At 42.5% G+C, this 17,295-nt stretch overlaps 2 protein-coding genes across 2 annotated transcripts in view; both read right to left on the reverse strand.

Annotated features, from left to right (window-relative positions):
- Positions 1-29: 29 nt before the first annotated feature.
- Positions 30-17,295, reverse strand: part of LOC149440491 (uncharacterized) — an 83,130-nt gene continuing 65,864 nt past the window's right edge. The window contains 1 exon segment of the mRNA XM_089658587.1: positions 30-8,120. Within this exon segment, the coding sequence (XP_089514713.1) occupies positions 7,030-8,120 (1,091 nt within the window). The 3' untranslated portion in view covers positions 30-7,029.
- On the reverse strand, positions 11,337-15,991 carry LOC149440492 (uncharacterized). The gene is made up of 3 exons (XM_089658582.1): positions 15,921-15,991; positions 12,148-12,281; positions 11,337-12,031 (listed from the first exon to the last, which is right to left on the reverse strand). Exons 2-3 carry the CDS (start codon positions 12,179-12,181, stop codon positions 11,397-11,399), a joined length of 669 nt encoding a protein of 222 aa, XP_089514708.1. The 5' UTR covers positions 12,182-12,281; positions 15,921-15,991; the 3' UTR covers positions 11,337-11,396.

The raw sequence follows: 17,295 nt of genomic DNA on the forward strand, positions 1-17,295 counted from the left end.
AGACAAAAACGAAACCAAAAAACAATCAATTTGATAGAGCTTTAGTGTTTATTAATGTGAAACCAGAGAATAAAAAACAATCTGAAAATTAAAATACAGCATATTAGGGGCATTTAACAAAGCTTTAAAAGGAGAATTCCACCTTTTGCAAAAAAAATTAAAATAAAATGTTTAATAACAGATGCACCTGTAGGACAAAAGTCAAAAATATAAATGTATTCATTTTTGTGAATTGGCCTGCAAAGAATTTAAACCATGATCAGCAGTTCGTGGGTAGATTGCTCTGTTTCTGTTTCTTGCAGACTCTTTTACCAGCTCAGGTTTGTATGGAAATATGGAGCTTCGGGAATGGAGCTGGAAGAAGTAGAAGTGCACAAGGGCCCTGACTTCCCATTTAGTTATGGAGCTTGAGGAAGTAGCAATGGGCTCCAGGGTTCATGACTTCACCTTCAGTTATGGGTCTGGATGAAATATCAATGGGCTACAAGGGCCCTGACTTCACCTTCAGTTATGGAGCTGGATGAAGTATTAATAGACTACAAGGGCCTCGACTTCACCTTCAGTTATGGAGCTGGATGAAGTATTAATGGACTACAAGGGCCCTGACTTCCCATTAAGTTATGGAGCTGGAGGAAGTAGCAATGGGCTCCAGGGTTCATGACTTCACCTTCAGTTATGGAGCTGGATGAAGTATTTATGGACTACAAGGGCCTTGACTTCAGCACCAGTTATGGAGCTGAATGACGTATTAATTGACTAAAAAGACCTTGACTTCAACTTCAGTTATAGAGCCAGATGAAGTATCAAGGGACTACAAAGGCTTCCCCTTCAGTTATGGAGGTGAAGGAGGTATCAATGAGCTATGAGGACCGTGACTTTACCTTCAGTCATGGGGCTCGATGAATTATTAATGGACTACAAGGGCCCTGACTTCACCTTCAGTTATGGAGCTAGATGAAGTATTAATGGACTACAAGGGCCTCGACTTCACCTTGAGTTATGGAGCTGGATGAAATATCAATGAACTACAAGGGCCTTGACTTCACCTTCAGTTATGGAGCTGGATGAAGTATTAATGGACTACAAGGGCCTTGACTTCACCTTCAGTTATGGAGCTGGATGAAGTATTAATGGACTACAAGGGCCCTGACTTCCCATTTAGTTATGGAGCTGGAGGAAGTAGCAATGGGCTCCAGGGTTCATGACTTCACCTTCAGTTATGGAGCTGGATGAAGTATTTATGGACTACAAGGGCCTTGACTTCAGCACCAGTTATGGAGCTGAATGACGTATTAATTGACTAAAAAGACCTTGACTTCAACTTCAGTTATAGAGCCAGATGAAGTATCAAGGGACTACAAAGGCTTCCCCTTCAGTTATGGAGGTGAAGGAGGTATCAATGAGCTATGAGGACCGTGACTTTACCTTCAGTCATGGGGCTCGATGAATTATTAATGGACTACAAGGGCCCTGACTTCACCTTCAGTTATGGAGCTAGATGAAGTATTAATGGACTACAAGGGCCTCGACTTCACCTTGAGTTATGGAGCTGGATGAAATATCAATGAACTACAAGGGCCTTGACTTCACCTTCAGTTATGGAGCTGGATGAAGTATTAATGGACTACAAGGGCCTTGACTTCACCTTCAGTTATGGAGCTGGATGAAGTATTAATGGACTACAAGGGCCCTGACTTCCCATTTAGTTATGGAGCTGGAGGAAGTAGCAATGGGCTCCAGGGTTCATGACTTCACCTTCAGTTATGGAGCTGGATGAAGTATTTATGGACTACAAGGGCCTTGACTTCAGCACCAGTTATGGAGCTGAATGACGTATTAATTGACTAAAAAGACCTTGACTTCAACTTCAGTTATAGAGCCAGATGAAGTATCAAGGGACTACAAAGGCTTCCCCTTCAGTTATGGAGGTGAAGGAGGTATCAATGAGCTATGAGGACCGTGACTTTACCTTCAGTTATGGGGCTCGATGAATTATTAATGGACTACAAGGGCCCTGACTTCACCTTCAGTTATGGAGCTAGATGAAGTATTAATGGACTACAAGGGCCTCGACTCCACCTTGAGTTATGGAGCTGGATGAAATATCAATGAACTACAAGGGCCTTGACTTCACCTTCAGTTATGGAGCTGGATGAAGTATTAATGGACTACAAGGGCCTCGACTTCACCTTCAGTTATGGAGCTGGATAAAATATTAATGAACTACAAGGGCCTTGACTTCACCTTCAGTTATGGAGCTGGATGAAGTATTAATGGACTACAAGGGCCTTGACTTCACCTTCAGTTATGGAGCTGGATGAAGTATTAATGGACTACAAGGGCCTTGACTTCACCTTCAGTTATGGAGCTGAATGATGTATTAATTGATTAAAAAGACCTTGACTTCAACTTCAGTTACAGAGCCAGAGGCGGTATCAATGAGCTATGAGGGCCGTGACTTCACCTTCAGTTATGGGGCTGGATGAAGTATTAATGGACTACAAGGGCCTTGACTTCACCTTTAGTTATGGAGCTGGATGAAGTATTAATGGACTAAGTGGGCCTTGACTTCACCTTCAGTTATGTGGATGGATGAAGTATCAATGGACTACAAGGGCCTTGACTTCCTCTTCAGTTATGGGGCTGGATGAAGTATAAATAAACTACAAGGGCCTTGATTTCACCTTCAGTTATGGGGTTGGATGAAGTATCTGGAGCTAGAGGAGATATCAATGGACTACAAGTGCCGTGGCTTCCTCGTCAGTTATGTGGCTGGATGAAGTATCAATGGACTACAAGGGCCTTGACTTCCTCTTCAGTTATGGAGCTGGATAAAGTATAAATAAACTACAAGGGCCTTGATTTCACCTTCAGTTAAGGGGTTGGACGAAATATCAGGAGCTAGAGGAGATATCAATGGACTACAAGTGCCGTGGCTTCCTCTTCAGTTATGTGGCTGGATGAATTATCAATGGACTACAAGGGCATTAACTACACATTCAGTTATGGAGCTGCAGGAAGAATCAATGGCCTACAAGGACCATGACTTCACCTTCAGTTATGGAGTTGGAGGAAGAATCAATGACCTACAAGGGCCTTGACTTCCTCTTCATTTATGAATCTGGAGGACATATCAATGGACTGCAAGGGCCTTGACTTCTCAATTAGTTATGAAGCTGGAAGAAATATCAATGGACTAAAAGGGCCTTGACTTTACCTTCAGCTATGGAGCTGGAGGAAGTATCAATAGACCACAAGGGCCTTTCCTTCACCTTCAGTTATGGAGCTAGATGAAGTATCAATAGCCTACAAGGACCATGACTTCACCTTCAGTTATGGAGCTGGATGAAATATCAATGAACTACAAGGGCCTTGACTTCACCTTCAGTTATGGAGCTGGATGAAGTATTAATGGACTACAAGGGCCTTGACTTCACCTTCAGTTATGGAGCTGGATGAAGTATTAATGGACTACAAGGGCCCTGACTTCCCATTTAGTTATGGAGCTGGAGGAAGTAGCAATGGGCTCCAGGGTTCATGACTTCACCTTCAGTTATGGAGCTGGATGAAGTATTTATGGACTACAAGGGCCTTGACTTCAGCACCAGTTATGGAGCTGAATGACGTATTAATTGACTAAAAAGACCTTGACTTCAACTTCAGTTATAGAGCCAGATGAAGTATCAAGGGACTACAAAGGCTTCCCCTTCAGTTATGGAGGTGAAGGAGGTATCAATGAGCTATGAGGACCGTGACTTTACCTTCAGTCATGGGGCTCGATGAATTATTAATGGACTACAAGGGCCCTGACTTCACCTTCAGTTATGGAGCTAGATGAAGTATTAATGGACTACAAGGGCCTCGACTTCACCTTGAGTTATGGAGCTGGATGAAATATCAATGAACTACAAGGGCCTTGACTTCACCTTCAGTTATGGAGCTGGATGAAGTATTAATGGACTACAAGGGCCTTGACTTCACCTTCAGTTATGGAGCTGGATGAAGTATTAATGGACTACAAGGGCCCTGACTTCCCATTTAGTTATGGAGCTGGAGGAAGTAGCAATGGGCTCCAGGGTTCATGACTTCACCTTCAGTTATGGAGCTGGATGAAGTATTTATGGACTACAAGGGCCTTGACTTCAGCACCAGTTATGGAGCTGAATGACGTATTAATTGACTAAAAAGACCTTGACTTCAACTTCAGTTATAGAGCCAGATGAAGTATCAAGGGACTACAAAGGCTTCCCCTTCAGTTATGGAGGTGAAGGAGGTATCAATGAGCTATGAGGACCGTGACTTTACCTTCAGTTATGGGGCTCGATGAATTATTAATGGACTACAAGGGCCCTGACTTCACCTTCAGTTATGGAGCTAGATGAAGTATTAATGGACTACAAGGGCCTCGACTCCACCTTGAGTTATGGAGCTGGATGAAATATCAATGAACTACAAGGGCCTTGACTTCACCTTCAGTTATGGAGCTGGATGAAGTATTAATGGACTACAAGGGCCTCGACTTCACCTTCAGTTATGGAGCTGGATAAAATATTAATGAACTACAAGGGCCTTGACTTCACCTTCAGTTATGGAGCTGGATGAAGTATTAATGGACTACAAGGGCCTTGACTTCACCTTCAGTTATGGAGCTGGATGAAGTATTAATGGACTACAAGGGCCTTGACTTCACCTTCAGTTATGGAGCTGAATGATGTATTAATTGATTAAAAAGACCTTGACTTCAACTTCAGTTACAGAGCCAGAGGCGGTATCAATGAGCTATGAGGGCCGTGACTTCACCTTCAGTTATGGGGCTGGATGAAGTATTAATGGACTACAAGGGCCTTGACTTCACCTTTAGTTATGGAGCTGGATGAAGTATTAATGGACTAAGTGGGCCTTGACTTCACCTTCAGTTATGTGGATGGATGAAGTATCAATGGACTACAAGGGCCTTGACTTCCTCTTCAGTTATGGGGCTGGATGAAGTATAAATAAACTACAAGGGCCTTGATTTCACCTTCAGTTATGGGGTTGGATGAAGTATCTGGAGCTAGAGGAGATATCAATGGACTACAAGTGCCGTGGCTTCCTCGTCAGTTATGTGGCTGGATGAAGTATCAATGGACTACAAGGGCCTTGACTTCCTCTTCAGTTATGGAGCTGGATAAAGTATAAATAAACTACAAGGGCCTTGATTTCACCTTCAGTTAAGGGGTTGGACGAAATATCAGGAGCTAGAGGAGATATCAATGGACTACAAGTGCCGTGGCTTCCTCTTCAGTTATGTGGCTGGATGAATTATCAATGGACTACAAGGGCATTAACTACACATTCAGTTATGGAGCTGCAGGAAGAATCAATGGCCTACAAGGACCATGACTTCACCTTCAGTTATGGAGTTGGAGGAAGAATCAATGACCTACAAGGGCCTTGACTTCCTCTTCATTTATGAATCTGGAGGACATATCAATGGACTGCAAGGGCCTTGACTTCTCAATTAGTTATGAAGCTGGAAGAAATATCAATGGACTAAAAGGGCCTTGACTTTACCTTCAGCTATGGAGCTGGAGGAAGTATCAATAGACCACAAGGGCCTTTCCTTCACCTTCAGTTATGGAGCTAGATGAAGTATCAATAGCCTACAAGGACCATGACTTCACCTTCAGTTATGGAGCTGGAGAAAGAATCAATGGCTTACAAGGGCCTTGACTTCCTCTTCAGTTATGAATCTTGAAGACATAGCAATGGACTACAAGGGCCTTGACTTCCCATTCATTTATGAATCTCGAGGACATAGCAATGGCCTACAAGGGCCTTGACTTTACCTTCAGTTATGGAGCTGTAGGAAGTATCATTGGACTACAAGGGCTTTGACTTCCTCTTAAGTTATGGAGCTGTAGGAATGATCAATGGGCTACGCTAGACACCTGGAATAGAGTCACTCTCCTGCACATGGGGTACCTTTACTTGTAGACATCCCTTGTGATAGCAATAGGCAGTGACAAGTCCTCTTTACCAAGACATCTAGGCTCTATTAGACTCCAGATCTCTCCTCTGACCTTAAAATCTTCGGTTCATACCAAGATCGGTCTGAGCCAATGCCTTTTTCGAGCCAGTATTGGTTTGTTTACAACTAGCGAAACCACGATTAGACCGTAGAGATCATTGATGGTCAACTGGCTGCAATCTCAGGTTCCCTGGTGGGTGGGGAGAGCCTGGGAAGACAGCAGAAGGCAGCAGGACTCCCTTCCATCTCTTGTAAAAAGCAATCCAGCAGCTGCTAGGATTACTTTTACAAGAAAGAACTCAGCCAGCTTTAAATAGAAGATGCCAGATCCCGGTATAGCCGCTCATTTTGGGTACGTCTCCTGGTGATAAGTGGCCCATGTCTGTTGGTCATCCCAAACAGGATGTAGGGTCTTGTCTGGTTGGAGCTGGCACCAAAAAGCAAGGGGGAGGCTCCTCCCTTGCAACAGGATTGGTAAGAGAGAGAGACCTGCTGCCTAACTTGCATGTGGCTCATGATGGCATCTGGAGGTGAAATCGGTAGTGATGGTGGGAAGAGGGTGAGATCCAAGAACGGGCAAAGAATGGAGGACAACCCCTCGGTGCAAGTGTTCCTCTGCCATAGCTTGGTTTCTTCTGGTTGGAGTTGGCACCAAAAAGCAAGGGGGAGGCTCCTATCTTGCAACAGGATTGGTACGAGAGAGAGACCTGCTGCCTAACTTGCATGTGGCTCATGATGGCATCTGGAGGAGAAATCGGTAGTGATGGTGGGAAGAGGGTGAGATCCAAGAACAGGCAAAGAATGGAGGACAACCCCTCAGTGCAAGAGTTCCTCTGTCATAGCTTGGTTTCTTCCCACATGGTAATACAATTATCCACCTAATACCACATATTGTCGATGTTTTACCCCCGTCGCCATTGTTTTCCCACCCATTGGAGCATTTCCATGCCGGCATAAGCAAGATTCATACTAGGACCCTATGACTAGAATTAGTAGTTTCCTTTAGTACGAAACTGCTCTCAACGCGCATGGAGACGCCCTCCGGTGTGAATTCTCTGGTGTCTAACAAGGTCCCCCCTTTCAGTGAAACGTTTCCTGCACTCTGAACACGAATAGGGTCGGTCGCCTGTGTGAATTCTCTGGTGTCTAACAAGGTCTCCTTTCTCAGTAAAACACTTCCCACACTTTGAGCACGAATAAGGACGCTCGCCAGTGTGAATTCTCAGGTGTTTTACAAGGTCTCCTTTCTGAGTGAAACATACCCCGCACTCCGAACACGAATAAGGACGCTCGCCTGTGTGAATTCTCTGGTGTCTGACAAGGTCTCCTTTCACGGTGAAACATTTCCCGCACTCTGAACATGAATAGGGACGCTCACCTGTGTGAATTCTTTCGTGTCTAACAAGGTCTCCTTTGTTAGTGAAACATTTCCCGCACTCTGAACACGAAAAAGGACGTTCGCCTGTGTGATTTCTCTGGTGTATAAGAAGGGAGATTTTCTGTGTAAAACACTTCCCGCACTCTGAACAGGTAAACGGACGCTCACCAGTGTGAGTTCTTTGGTGTACTGTAAGCTTTTCTATTTTAATGAAACATTTGCCGCATTCTGAACAAGGGAAAGTACATTCGCACGTGTGAATTTTCTGGGGTATACTAGCATTTCCTTCCTGAATGAAACACTTCCCACACTCTGAACAAGACAAAGGACCCTCAACTGTGTGAAATCTCTGATGTTTGACGTATGCTCCTTTCCGAGTGAAACATTTCCCACACTCTGAACATGAATAAGGGCGCTCACCTGTATGAATACTCTGGTGTCTAACAATGTCTCCTTTCACTGTGAAACTTTTCCCGCAATCTGAACATGAATGTGGGCTCTCTCTCATGTGACTTCTGTGATGTCTAACAAGGTCTTCTTCGTTAGTGGATCTTTTCCCGCACTCTGAACATGAATGTGGGCGCTCACCTGTGTGACTTCTCTTGTGTATGAGAAGGGAGATTTTTTGTGTAAAACATTTTCTGCACTGCGAACAGGAAAAAGGACAATCACCCGTGTGAGTTCTCTGCAGTACAATAAGCTTTTCTTTCTTAGTGAAACATTTCCCGAACTCTGAACATAAAGAGGGATGCTCGTCCGTGTGAATTCTCTGATGTCTAACAAGGTTTTTGTTTTCAGTGAAAGATTTCCCACAAACCAAACATGACAATGAACTCTCTCCTGTGTGAGCTCCCTCATGGTTTAAAGAAGATTTCTGGGGATTGGATGGATCTGTTGATCTATCAGCACTGTGAGAACTTAGATGGACATCTGAAGTCATAGTACGGGATTTATCAGAAGATCCCTCGGGATTAGAAGGGTCCATGGATTTTAGATGGACATCTGAAGTTATAGTATGTAATTTATGAGAAGATTCCTCGGGATTAGAAGGATCCATTGATCTTAGATGGCCATCTGAAGTCATAATATGTAATTTATGAGAAGGTTCCTCGGGTTTAGAAGGATCCATTGATTTTAGATCACCATCTGAAGTCATATTATATAATTTATGAGAAGATTCCTCGGGATTAGAAGGATCCGTTGATTTTAGATAGAAATCTGAAGTCATAGTATGGGATTTATGTAAAGGTTCCTTGGGATTAGAATGAGGCATTGATCTTAGATGGCCATCTGAAGTCATAGTATGGAATTTCTGAGAAGATTCCTCGGGATTAGAAGGATCCATGAATTTTAGATGAACATCTGAAGTCATAGTATAGAATTTATGAGAAGATTCCTTGGAATCAGAAGGATCCATTGATCTTAGATGGACATCTGAAGTCATATTATGTAATTTATGAGAAGATTCCTCAGGATTAGAAGAATATTTTGCAATGTCACTATCTTCTGAGTTACAGTCTGGAGATAATAAAAGTTGTCTTTGCAAAGCATTGATCTTCCAGAAATGCCGTCCATCTGTTGGAAAGTAATTTTTAAATATACGTTATTTTTATTTTTATACTCCTTGTATTCAGGAGTCATACAGTCAGGTCCATAAATATTGGGACATCGACACAATTCTAAAATTTTTGGCTCTATACACCACCACAAAGGTTTTGAAATGAAACGAACAAGACTGCAGACTGTCAACTTTAATTTGTATTTACAAAAATCAGGTGAACGGTGTAGGAATTACAACAGTTTGCATATGTGCCTCCCACTTGTTAAGGGACCAAAAGTAATGGGACAGAAAAATAACCATAAATCAAACTTTCACTTTTTAATACTTGGTTGCAAATCCTTTGCAGTCAATTACAGCCTGAAGTGTGGAACGCATAGACATCACCAGACGCTGGGTTTCATCCCTGGTGATGCTCTGCCAGGCCTCTACTGCAACTGTCTTTAGTTCCTGCTTGTTCTTGGGGCATTTTCCCTTCAGTTTTGTCTTCAGCAAGTGAAATGCATGCTCAATCGGATTCAGGTCAGGTGATTGACTTGGCCATTGCAGAACATTCCACTTCTTTCCCTTAAAAAACTCTTTGGTTGCTTTTGCAGTATGCTTTGGGTCATTGTCCATCTGCACTGTGAAGCGGCGTCCAATGAGTTGTGAAGCATTTGGCTGAATATGAGCAGATAATATTGCCCGAAACACTTCAGAATTCATCCTGCTGCTTTTGTCAGCAGTCACATCATCAATAAATACAAGAGAACCAGTTCCATTGGCAGCCATACATGCCCACGCCATGACACTACCACCACCATGCTTCACTGATGAGGTGGTATGCTTAGGATCATGAGCAGTTCCTTTCCTTCTCCATACTCTTCTCTTCCCATCACTCTGGTACAAGTTGATCTTGGCCTCATCTGTCCATAGGATGTTGTTCCAGAACTGTGAAGGCTTTTTTAGATGTTGTTTGGCAAACTCTAATGTGGCCTTCCTGTTTTTGAGGCTCGCCAATGGTTTACATCTTGTGGTGAACCCTCTGTATTCACTCTGGTGAAGTCTTCTCTTGATTGTTGACTTTGACACACATACACCTACCTCCTGGAGAGTGTTCTTGATCTGGCCAACTGTTGTGAAGGGTGTTTTCTTCACCAGGGAAAGAATTCTTCGCTCATCCACCACAGTTGTTTTCCGTGGTCTTCCGGGTCTTTTGGTATTGCTGAGCTCACCGGTGCGTTCCTTCTTTTTAAGAATGTTCCAAACAGTTGTTTTGGCCACGCCTAATGTTTTTGCTATCTCTCTGATGGGTTTGTTTTGTTTTTTCAGCCTGATGATGGCTTGCTTCACTGATAGTGACAGCTCTTTGGATCTCATCTTGAGAGTTGACAGCAACAGCTTCCAAATGCAAATAGCACACTTGAAATTAACTCTGGACCTTTTATCTGCTCATTGTAATTGGGATAATGAGGGAATAACACACACCTGGCCATGGAACAGATGAGAAGCCAATTGTGCCATTACTTTTGGCCCCTTAACAAGTGGAAGGCACATATGCAAACTGTTGTAATTCCTACACCGTTCACCTGATTTGGATGTAAATACCCTCAAATTAAAGCTGACAGTCTGCAGTTAAAGCACATCTTGTTCGTTTCATTTCAAATCCATTGTGGTTGTGTATAGAGCCAAAAATGTTAGAATTGTGTCGATGTCCCAATATTTATGGACCTGACTGTATATATATATATATATATCAGTTCAGCATTTAATTGGGTGCTCGCATTGAATTGAGCACAATCATAACCGCAAGCTATGAATATAAACCACACCAATGGTACAGTATAAATAAACTGGCTAAGTGGACAGCTAGGTGGTTAGCTCTTCTGCCTAGCAGCTCTAGGGTTGTTGGTTGAATCCCAACCACGGCACTATCTGAAAGGAGTTTTCATGTTCTCCCTGTGTCTACATGGGGTTCTCCAGGTACTCCAGTTTCCTTCTACACTCCAAAGACTTGTTGGTAGGTTAATTGGTTGGTAGGTTGGACTTGTTGGTAGGTTGGACTTGTTGGTAGGTTAATTGGTTGGTAGGTTGGACTTGTTGGTAGGTTAATTGGTTGGTAGGTTGGACTTGTTGGTAGGCTAATTGGTTAGTTGGTTCTCTATTGTTTTTAAACCATTTTGAAACCTTAAACATGATAAAAGTAAAATGTGAACAGTTCCCCTACATTACTTACTTGAGCTGTTATCCGGAGAAGATTCCTCCTCTTTAATTGTCACCACAAGCACGTCCTCCTTCGTACACTGCTGATCACCCATCACATTCGTCTGTTCTTCTTCCTCCTTCACCTCAGCTTTTATATAAGTGAATTCTCCATCCTAAATCCAAAAATTGATAAAAAGGACCATCCTGACAAACATAAGCTCTAGTACCCAGATACCTTAGAAATGATGACCTCATACAGTTTGGAATCATTTGTGAGTTATAGATTCTCCAACTCCACCTTCCTGATGATAGTAAGTGATTGTGTGACCTTCCTGTGTGGAATCCCGAGAATACAGAGGACGGGGACATCTCTCTGGTGGGTTCTCATGACTGGATTCATCTACCTGATGATGGTGAGGGATGGTATGACCTTCCTGTGTGGAATCCTGGGAATACAGAGGATGGGGACATCTCTCTGGTGGGTTGCCATGACAGGATCCATCTACCTGATGATGGTGAGGGATGGTGTGACCTTCCTGTGTGGAATCCCGGGAATACAGAGGACGGGGACATCTCTCTGGTGGGTTCCCATGACTGGATGCATCTACCTGATGATGGGTAGGGATGGTGTGACCTTCCTGTGTGGAATGCCAGGAATACAGAGGACGGGGACATCTCTCTGGTGGGTTGCCATTACTGGATTCATCTACCTGATGATGGTGAGGGATGGTGTGACCTTCCTGTGTGGAATTCTGGGAATACAGAGGATGGGGACATCTCTCTGGTGGGTTCCCATTAGTTGACCCATCTACCTGATGATGGTGAGGGATGGTGTGATCTTCCTGTGTGGAATACAGAGGACGGGGACATCTCTCTGGTGGGTTCCCATGACTGGATCCATCTGTAGGAAACACACACACTGACTGAATCCATTGTTTCTATGTGTTTATCAGATGATGGAGGATCTAGGTGGATCCTCCGTACTGCTCTCTCCTTTACAATAAAGTCTCCTCTTACCCGGTGATGTGAGGGGCGGCTGATTGTCCATCATGACGTCCTTGTAGAGGTCCTTGTGTCCTTCTGAAGATGGATCATGGGATTGGTGGCTGGTTTTCGTCTGTACAGATGTCCTCTTCACTACTTCATTAATCCTGTACACAATTAAATTATCGCTAAGTATTTTCCCAGAATCCTCTTTGATCAATTTTATTAACAAAGATGATTTGTTATTTTGTCTAGTGATATCATTTGACCATCTAAGTATCCTCCTCACCTCTCCGGTCAGGTCTGTGTTTTATTAATAGAGAGAAGAGTGATGTCATGTGACCTCCCAGAATCCTCCTCACCTCTCCGGTCAGGTCTGTTTTATTAATGGAGATAAGAGTGATGTCATGTGACCTCCCAGAATCCTCCTCACCCCTCCGGTCAGGTTAAATACCCTCCAAATGACCGACTTCCCCATATTGGCACTATATGTTTTTTAAAGTATGCTGTAAGCATATCTGTATTTGCAATGTGAGTAGAGTCAGGACTGGCCAGAGAGGGATGACTTTGATGCAGCTGGCCAGTTTGAACACGTATTGAAAGAATTCCAAAATTATTGAAATATAGAAATATGTAAGAGTGTATAGCAGTGTGTAGAGCATTCATGTAGAATTTCCATAATATTCTTTCATTCACCAATTTTAACAATCAGTACAAGAAGGGATTGTCAAAAAGTATTGGCCAATATTACATAAAGATGAGATACTAAAGGGAATTATTCCTCAGAAACCAACATTTATTTACAGAAAGAATAGATCATTGAAGGTAGCCCACAATGTATTGGATCCACCTAAAGAAACAAACTTCTTTCCGGAGCTTCAAGGCTTCGTCCATTGTAATAAATGCAAAGCGTGTAATACAGGTTATAGTACCTCAAGGAGTAAAAGAAAAAACTTTGTTTCAACTTCCACCAAAAAAGAGTATAAGATCGACTCTTTAATCTCATGCAATTCGTCTCATGTCGTTTATGTTTTGGAGTGCCCATGTCACCTCCAGTATGTAGGGAGAACAGGAAGATTGCTAAAAACTAGGATTGGTGAACATTTGAATAATATTAAAAAAAGTTATGCCAAACACAGTGTGTTCAGACACTTTAAACTGAAACATAATAGTGACCCAAGATTAGCTACCTTCTATGGGATTGAAAAGATAAAAAAACACTGGAGAGGTACGGATATGATTAAAGAGATATCCAAGAAGGAGACTTTTTAAATATATGAATTAAATTCCTTGAAACCTAATGGTTTGAACATAGACATCGATTTAAACTGTTTCTTAATGAATTTTTAGTTTAGTGTTCTAGAAATTCGATTATTATGGTTGTATATTACTGAGAGGGTATGAGTGTTATATTTGTCTATTTCCTGCATTTTTGAAAAAAAAGTTTTTTTTGGAAAAAGGTAGATGAATTTGTTTTATCACATTTATATATTATTTATACATTTTTTATATTTTTATAAATTCTAAAAAATCTTTTTTATTTATAATTTTATTTAATAATATATTTTTTGTATTCATATGTGTCTGTCGAGCATTATATTCAACTTTCTATATATGTGCTAATATTAATTGTATAATTTTTGTGAATTTTTGTTTAATATGTATTATATGAGTAGAGTAATGCTTTAATGGGGAAGTATGGCCCTTTAAACAGACTTGGTACTGTTTGTGGTGTTTAATGGTTTCCTAAACCTTTGGTTGATAAATCTACATATTTTTGTATAATTACCATGGTGTTTAGTTTGGATGATATGTCCGCTACATACGATGGTAATAAAGTATTGTGTAATATTGGAGTGGTGATTGTAATATAGTGCCGCTGAGATCGATTGAGATGTCACCGCAATGCAGGGTACGTGCGGTATATATTTGAATGGTCTGACGTCTGCATCCGTACCGCCCCGTGAGGACGTCGTGGTGACGAAACGCGTAGGGCGTGGCTAGTCGGATGCTGACATCAGGACGCTCCCTGTGATTGTCGGGAGACAACTGAATTGAGCAGAGCCTCGGCTTTCTCTCCTGCCTATGTGATCGATGCTGGTGTCAGCTAGACACCTTATTTGTGAATGGCCTTTTTACTTTTTAATAAACAGAGATTGTAAAGACATGCTGCACCATTATATTCTTCTTTATTTCTGAATATGGTCCCGATGTACATGGAGCTATGATGATTACCCACACATGAGAGAGTGGCTGCAGAGTATTCCTCCTTATTACCTGCCTACACTACAGAGGGGCGTTTTCCAGCTGGAATTTATCACTGCAGAGTATTGCACCTAAAGTCTGGAGGTTGCTGTTTTCTTCGCTCCCAGAGCAAAAGTGCTAAGGCTGGTCTATAATTTGATCAGCACTTAGCTCTGGTGAGTGCATTCTAGTTATTCAGTGGTGGATTGCTCACGGTGTTACTTTTTCACACAAGTGCTATATATATTGGACTTTCACATATTGATTTATGGACACTTTTATTTTTTATATATCTTTTTAGCGCACTCTTATGTTTGATTTGATTTATCCAAAAATATTTGTTGGAGTTAGAGTTGCTGCTGTATTGAATTTGAGGGTGTGGCGCTTTTCTATAACTATTTTTTTTTTTTTTATATATTTAGGATGTATCCGGTCTATAAACCAGAGGCTCTGGATGGACGGTTGGATAAATGGCTCTATATTTAGGACGTATCCGGTCTATAAACCAAAGGCTCTGGATGGACGGTTGGATAAATGGTTCTATATTTAGGACGTATCCGGTCTATAAACCAGAGGCTCTGGATGGACGGTTGGATAAATGGTTCTATATTTAGGACGTATCCGGTCTATAAACCAAAGGCTCTGGATGGACGGTTGGATAAATGGTTCTATATTTAGGACGTATCCGGTCTATAAACCAGAGGCTCCGGATGGACGGTTGGATAAATGGCTCTATATTTAGGACGTATCCGGTCTATAATCCAGAGGCTCTGGATGGACGGTCGGATAAATGGTTCTATATTTAGGACGTATCCGGTCTATAAACCAGAGGCTCTGGATGGACGGTCGGATAAATGGCTCTATATTTAGGACGTATCCGGTCTATAAACCAGAGGCTCTGGATGGACGGTTGGATAAATGGTTCTATATTTAGGATGTATCCGGTCTATAATCCAGAGGCTCCGGATGGACGGTTGGATAAATGGTTCGGTTCTATATTTAGGACGTATCCGGTCTATAAACCAGAGGCTCTGGATGGACGGTCGGATAAATGGCTCTATATTTAGGACGTATCCGGTCTATAAACCAGAGGCTCTGGATGGACGGTTGGATAAATGGCTCTATATTTAGGACGTATCCAGTCTATAAACCAGAGGCTCTGGATGGACGGTTGGATAAACGGTTCTATATTTAGGACGTATCCGGACTATAAACCAGAGGCTCCGGATGGATGGTTGGATAAATGGTTCTATATTTAGGACGTATCCGGTCTATAAACCAGAGGCTCTGGATGGACGGTTGGATAAATGGTTCTATATTTAGGACGTATCCGGTCTATAAACCAGAGGCTCTGGATGGACGGTTGGATAAATGGTTCTATATTTAGGACGTATCCGGTCTATAAACCAGAGGCTCTGGATGGACGGTTGGATAAATGGTTCTATATTTAGGATGTATCAGGTGTATAACCAAAAAAAGAAGTCAAAGTGACAATGGAGGAAGAGGATGGACATGCGGGGGGTATATTTACTGGGTGTAAATATATAATAAGACCTTATTACCTCCTCTGCTGCCAGTTCCAGCAATGTCTCCTCTCTACTTGCTCCTGACTGGCCTCTCACCTGGAGTTTCCTGTTTATACTCTTACATCACTTCCTGTCTATGCCTAACATCACTTCCTGTTCCACTGACAACATGTGAGATCACCGCCTTGTGTTGAGTATAAATACTGCAGACTAGGTTACGTTCCATCATTCTGCCGGCTCCCTCGGGGTCCATTCTTCTACCAGGATACATTGATGATTACACACACAGATTATACCTCATAAATCATATCCAGAAAATAGGAGAAAGAACCAAAAAAGAACAATTTGATAGAGTTTTAATATTTATAAATGTGAAACTACAGAATGAAGAACAAACTACAAAATTACAATACAAGACATTAGGCTCAGTCCACGACGTTGGAGGACAGTAGAGCCACTTGCCAAAAGGATTGAATTTTTGAGTTCCTAGGGCGAGGTGGACGCACTTTGACGTGTCTTTACATATTAATATTGTATACTGATTGTAAATAATCGGTTTTACGCGATGAGGACCTTTCCTCCTCTAAACACCTACCTGATATGAGATTATGAAGCGAGTTGGTGGAGCCAAAGTGGAAACATCCCAAGGGGAGAAGCACTATCAGACCCACTTGCTGTAATATGGGGTCAAACCTCTTTGGTGGGTTCTCAGAGATGGAGGAAGAGTTGTACAGTAAGATGAAGCGGTGTGGAGCACAGGGTGGTTAGTTAATACCTGAAGAGCATGGACCCCTGAAGGGTTCTGCTGTTTTTCCCAAGTTCTATTCCCTATTGGGTGTATGGCAGCCAGGCACACCGCAGTCTCTCAACACAATAACCAGGCGGCAAGAGTCTTTTTGGGATTTTTGGCTTGAAGAACTTGATTGGGGTGTAGGGCGAGTCTTGGGATACTTCTAATTTGGTGCAAACTGAAATAGAGGACACTCTCTGGTAGCAGCTAACTCCTCAGGGTGGACCTCTTGTGATAAGAGATAGTGGACATACAGCTCAGGGGTCTCCCACTATGGAAGCAGCCCTAAGCCACAACTCTTAAACAGTCTCTCCAAGGGTTCAGTGACAACAGTCTCTAGGGTCATAAAACTTAAGGTCTCCGCTCATGCTCCTGTAAGTCCAACCGGTGATTCTTGCAATGGGTGCTGGATGGACAAGAGTCCTTCTAACGCCTCATATACTGTGGATATGCATAGAGAAAAGTCCCAAACACCGCACACCTGGAAAAGCCATTGGTGAAAAGGTGAAAGCAGCCTCAGCCAGCTTCATCCAAAGCCACGCTCCCCAACGTGTTTCTCCCCACCCATCATGATTATGCCCCATGGGTGGGGTGAAACGCGCTGGGAGCATGGCTTTGGAT

This window comes from Staurois parvus, unplaced genomic scaffold (assembly GCF_062004578.1).
Source record: "Staurois parvus isolate SC_StPar_1 unplaced genomic scaffold, SC_StPar_1.0 ptg001079l, whole genome shotgun sequence".
Taxonomy (NCBI): Eukaryota; Metazoa; Chordata; class Amphibia; order Anura; family Ranidae; genus Staurois; species Staurois parvus.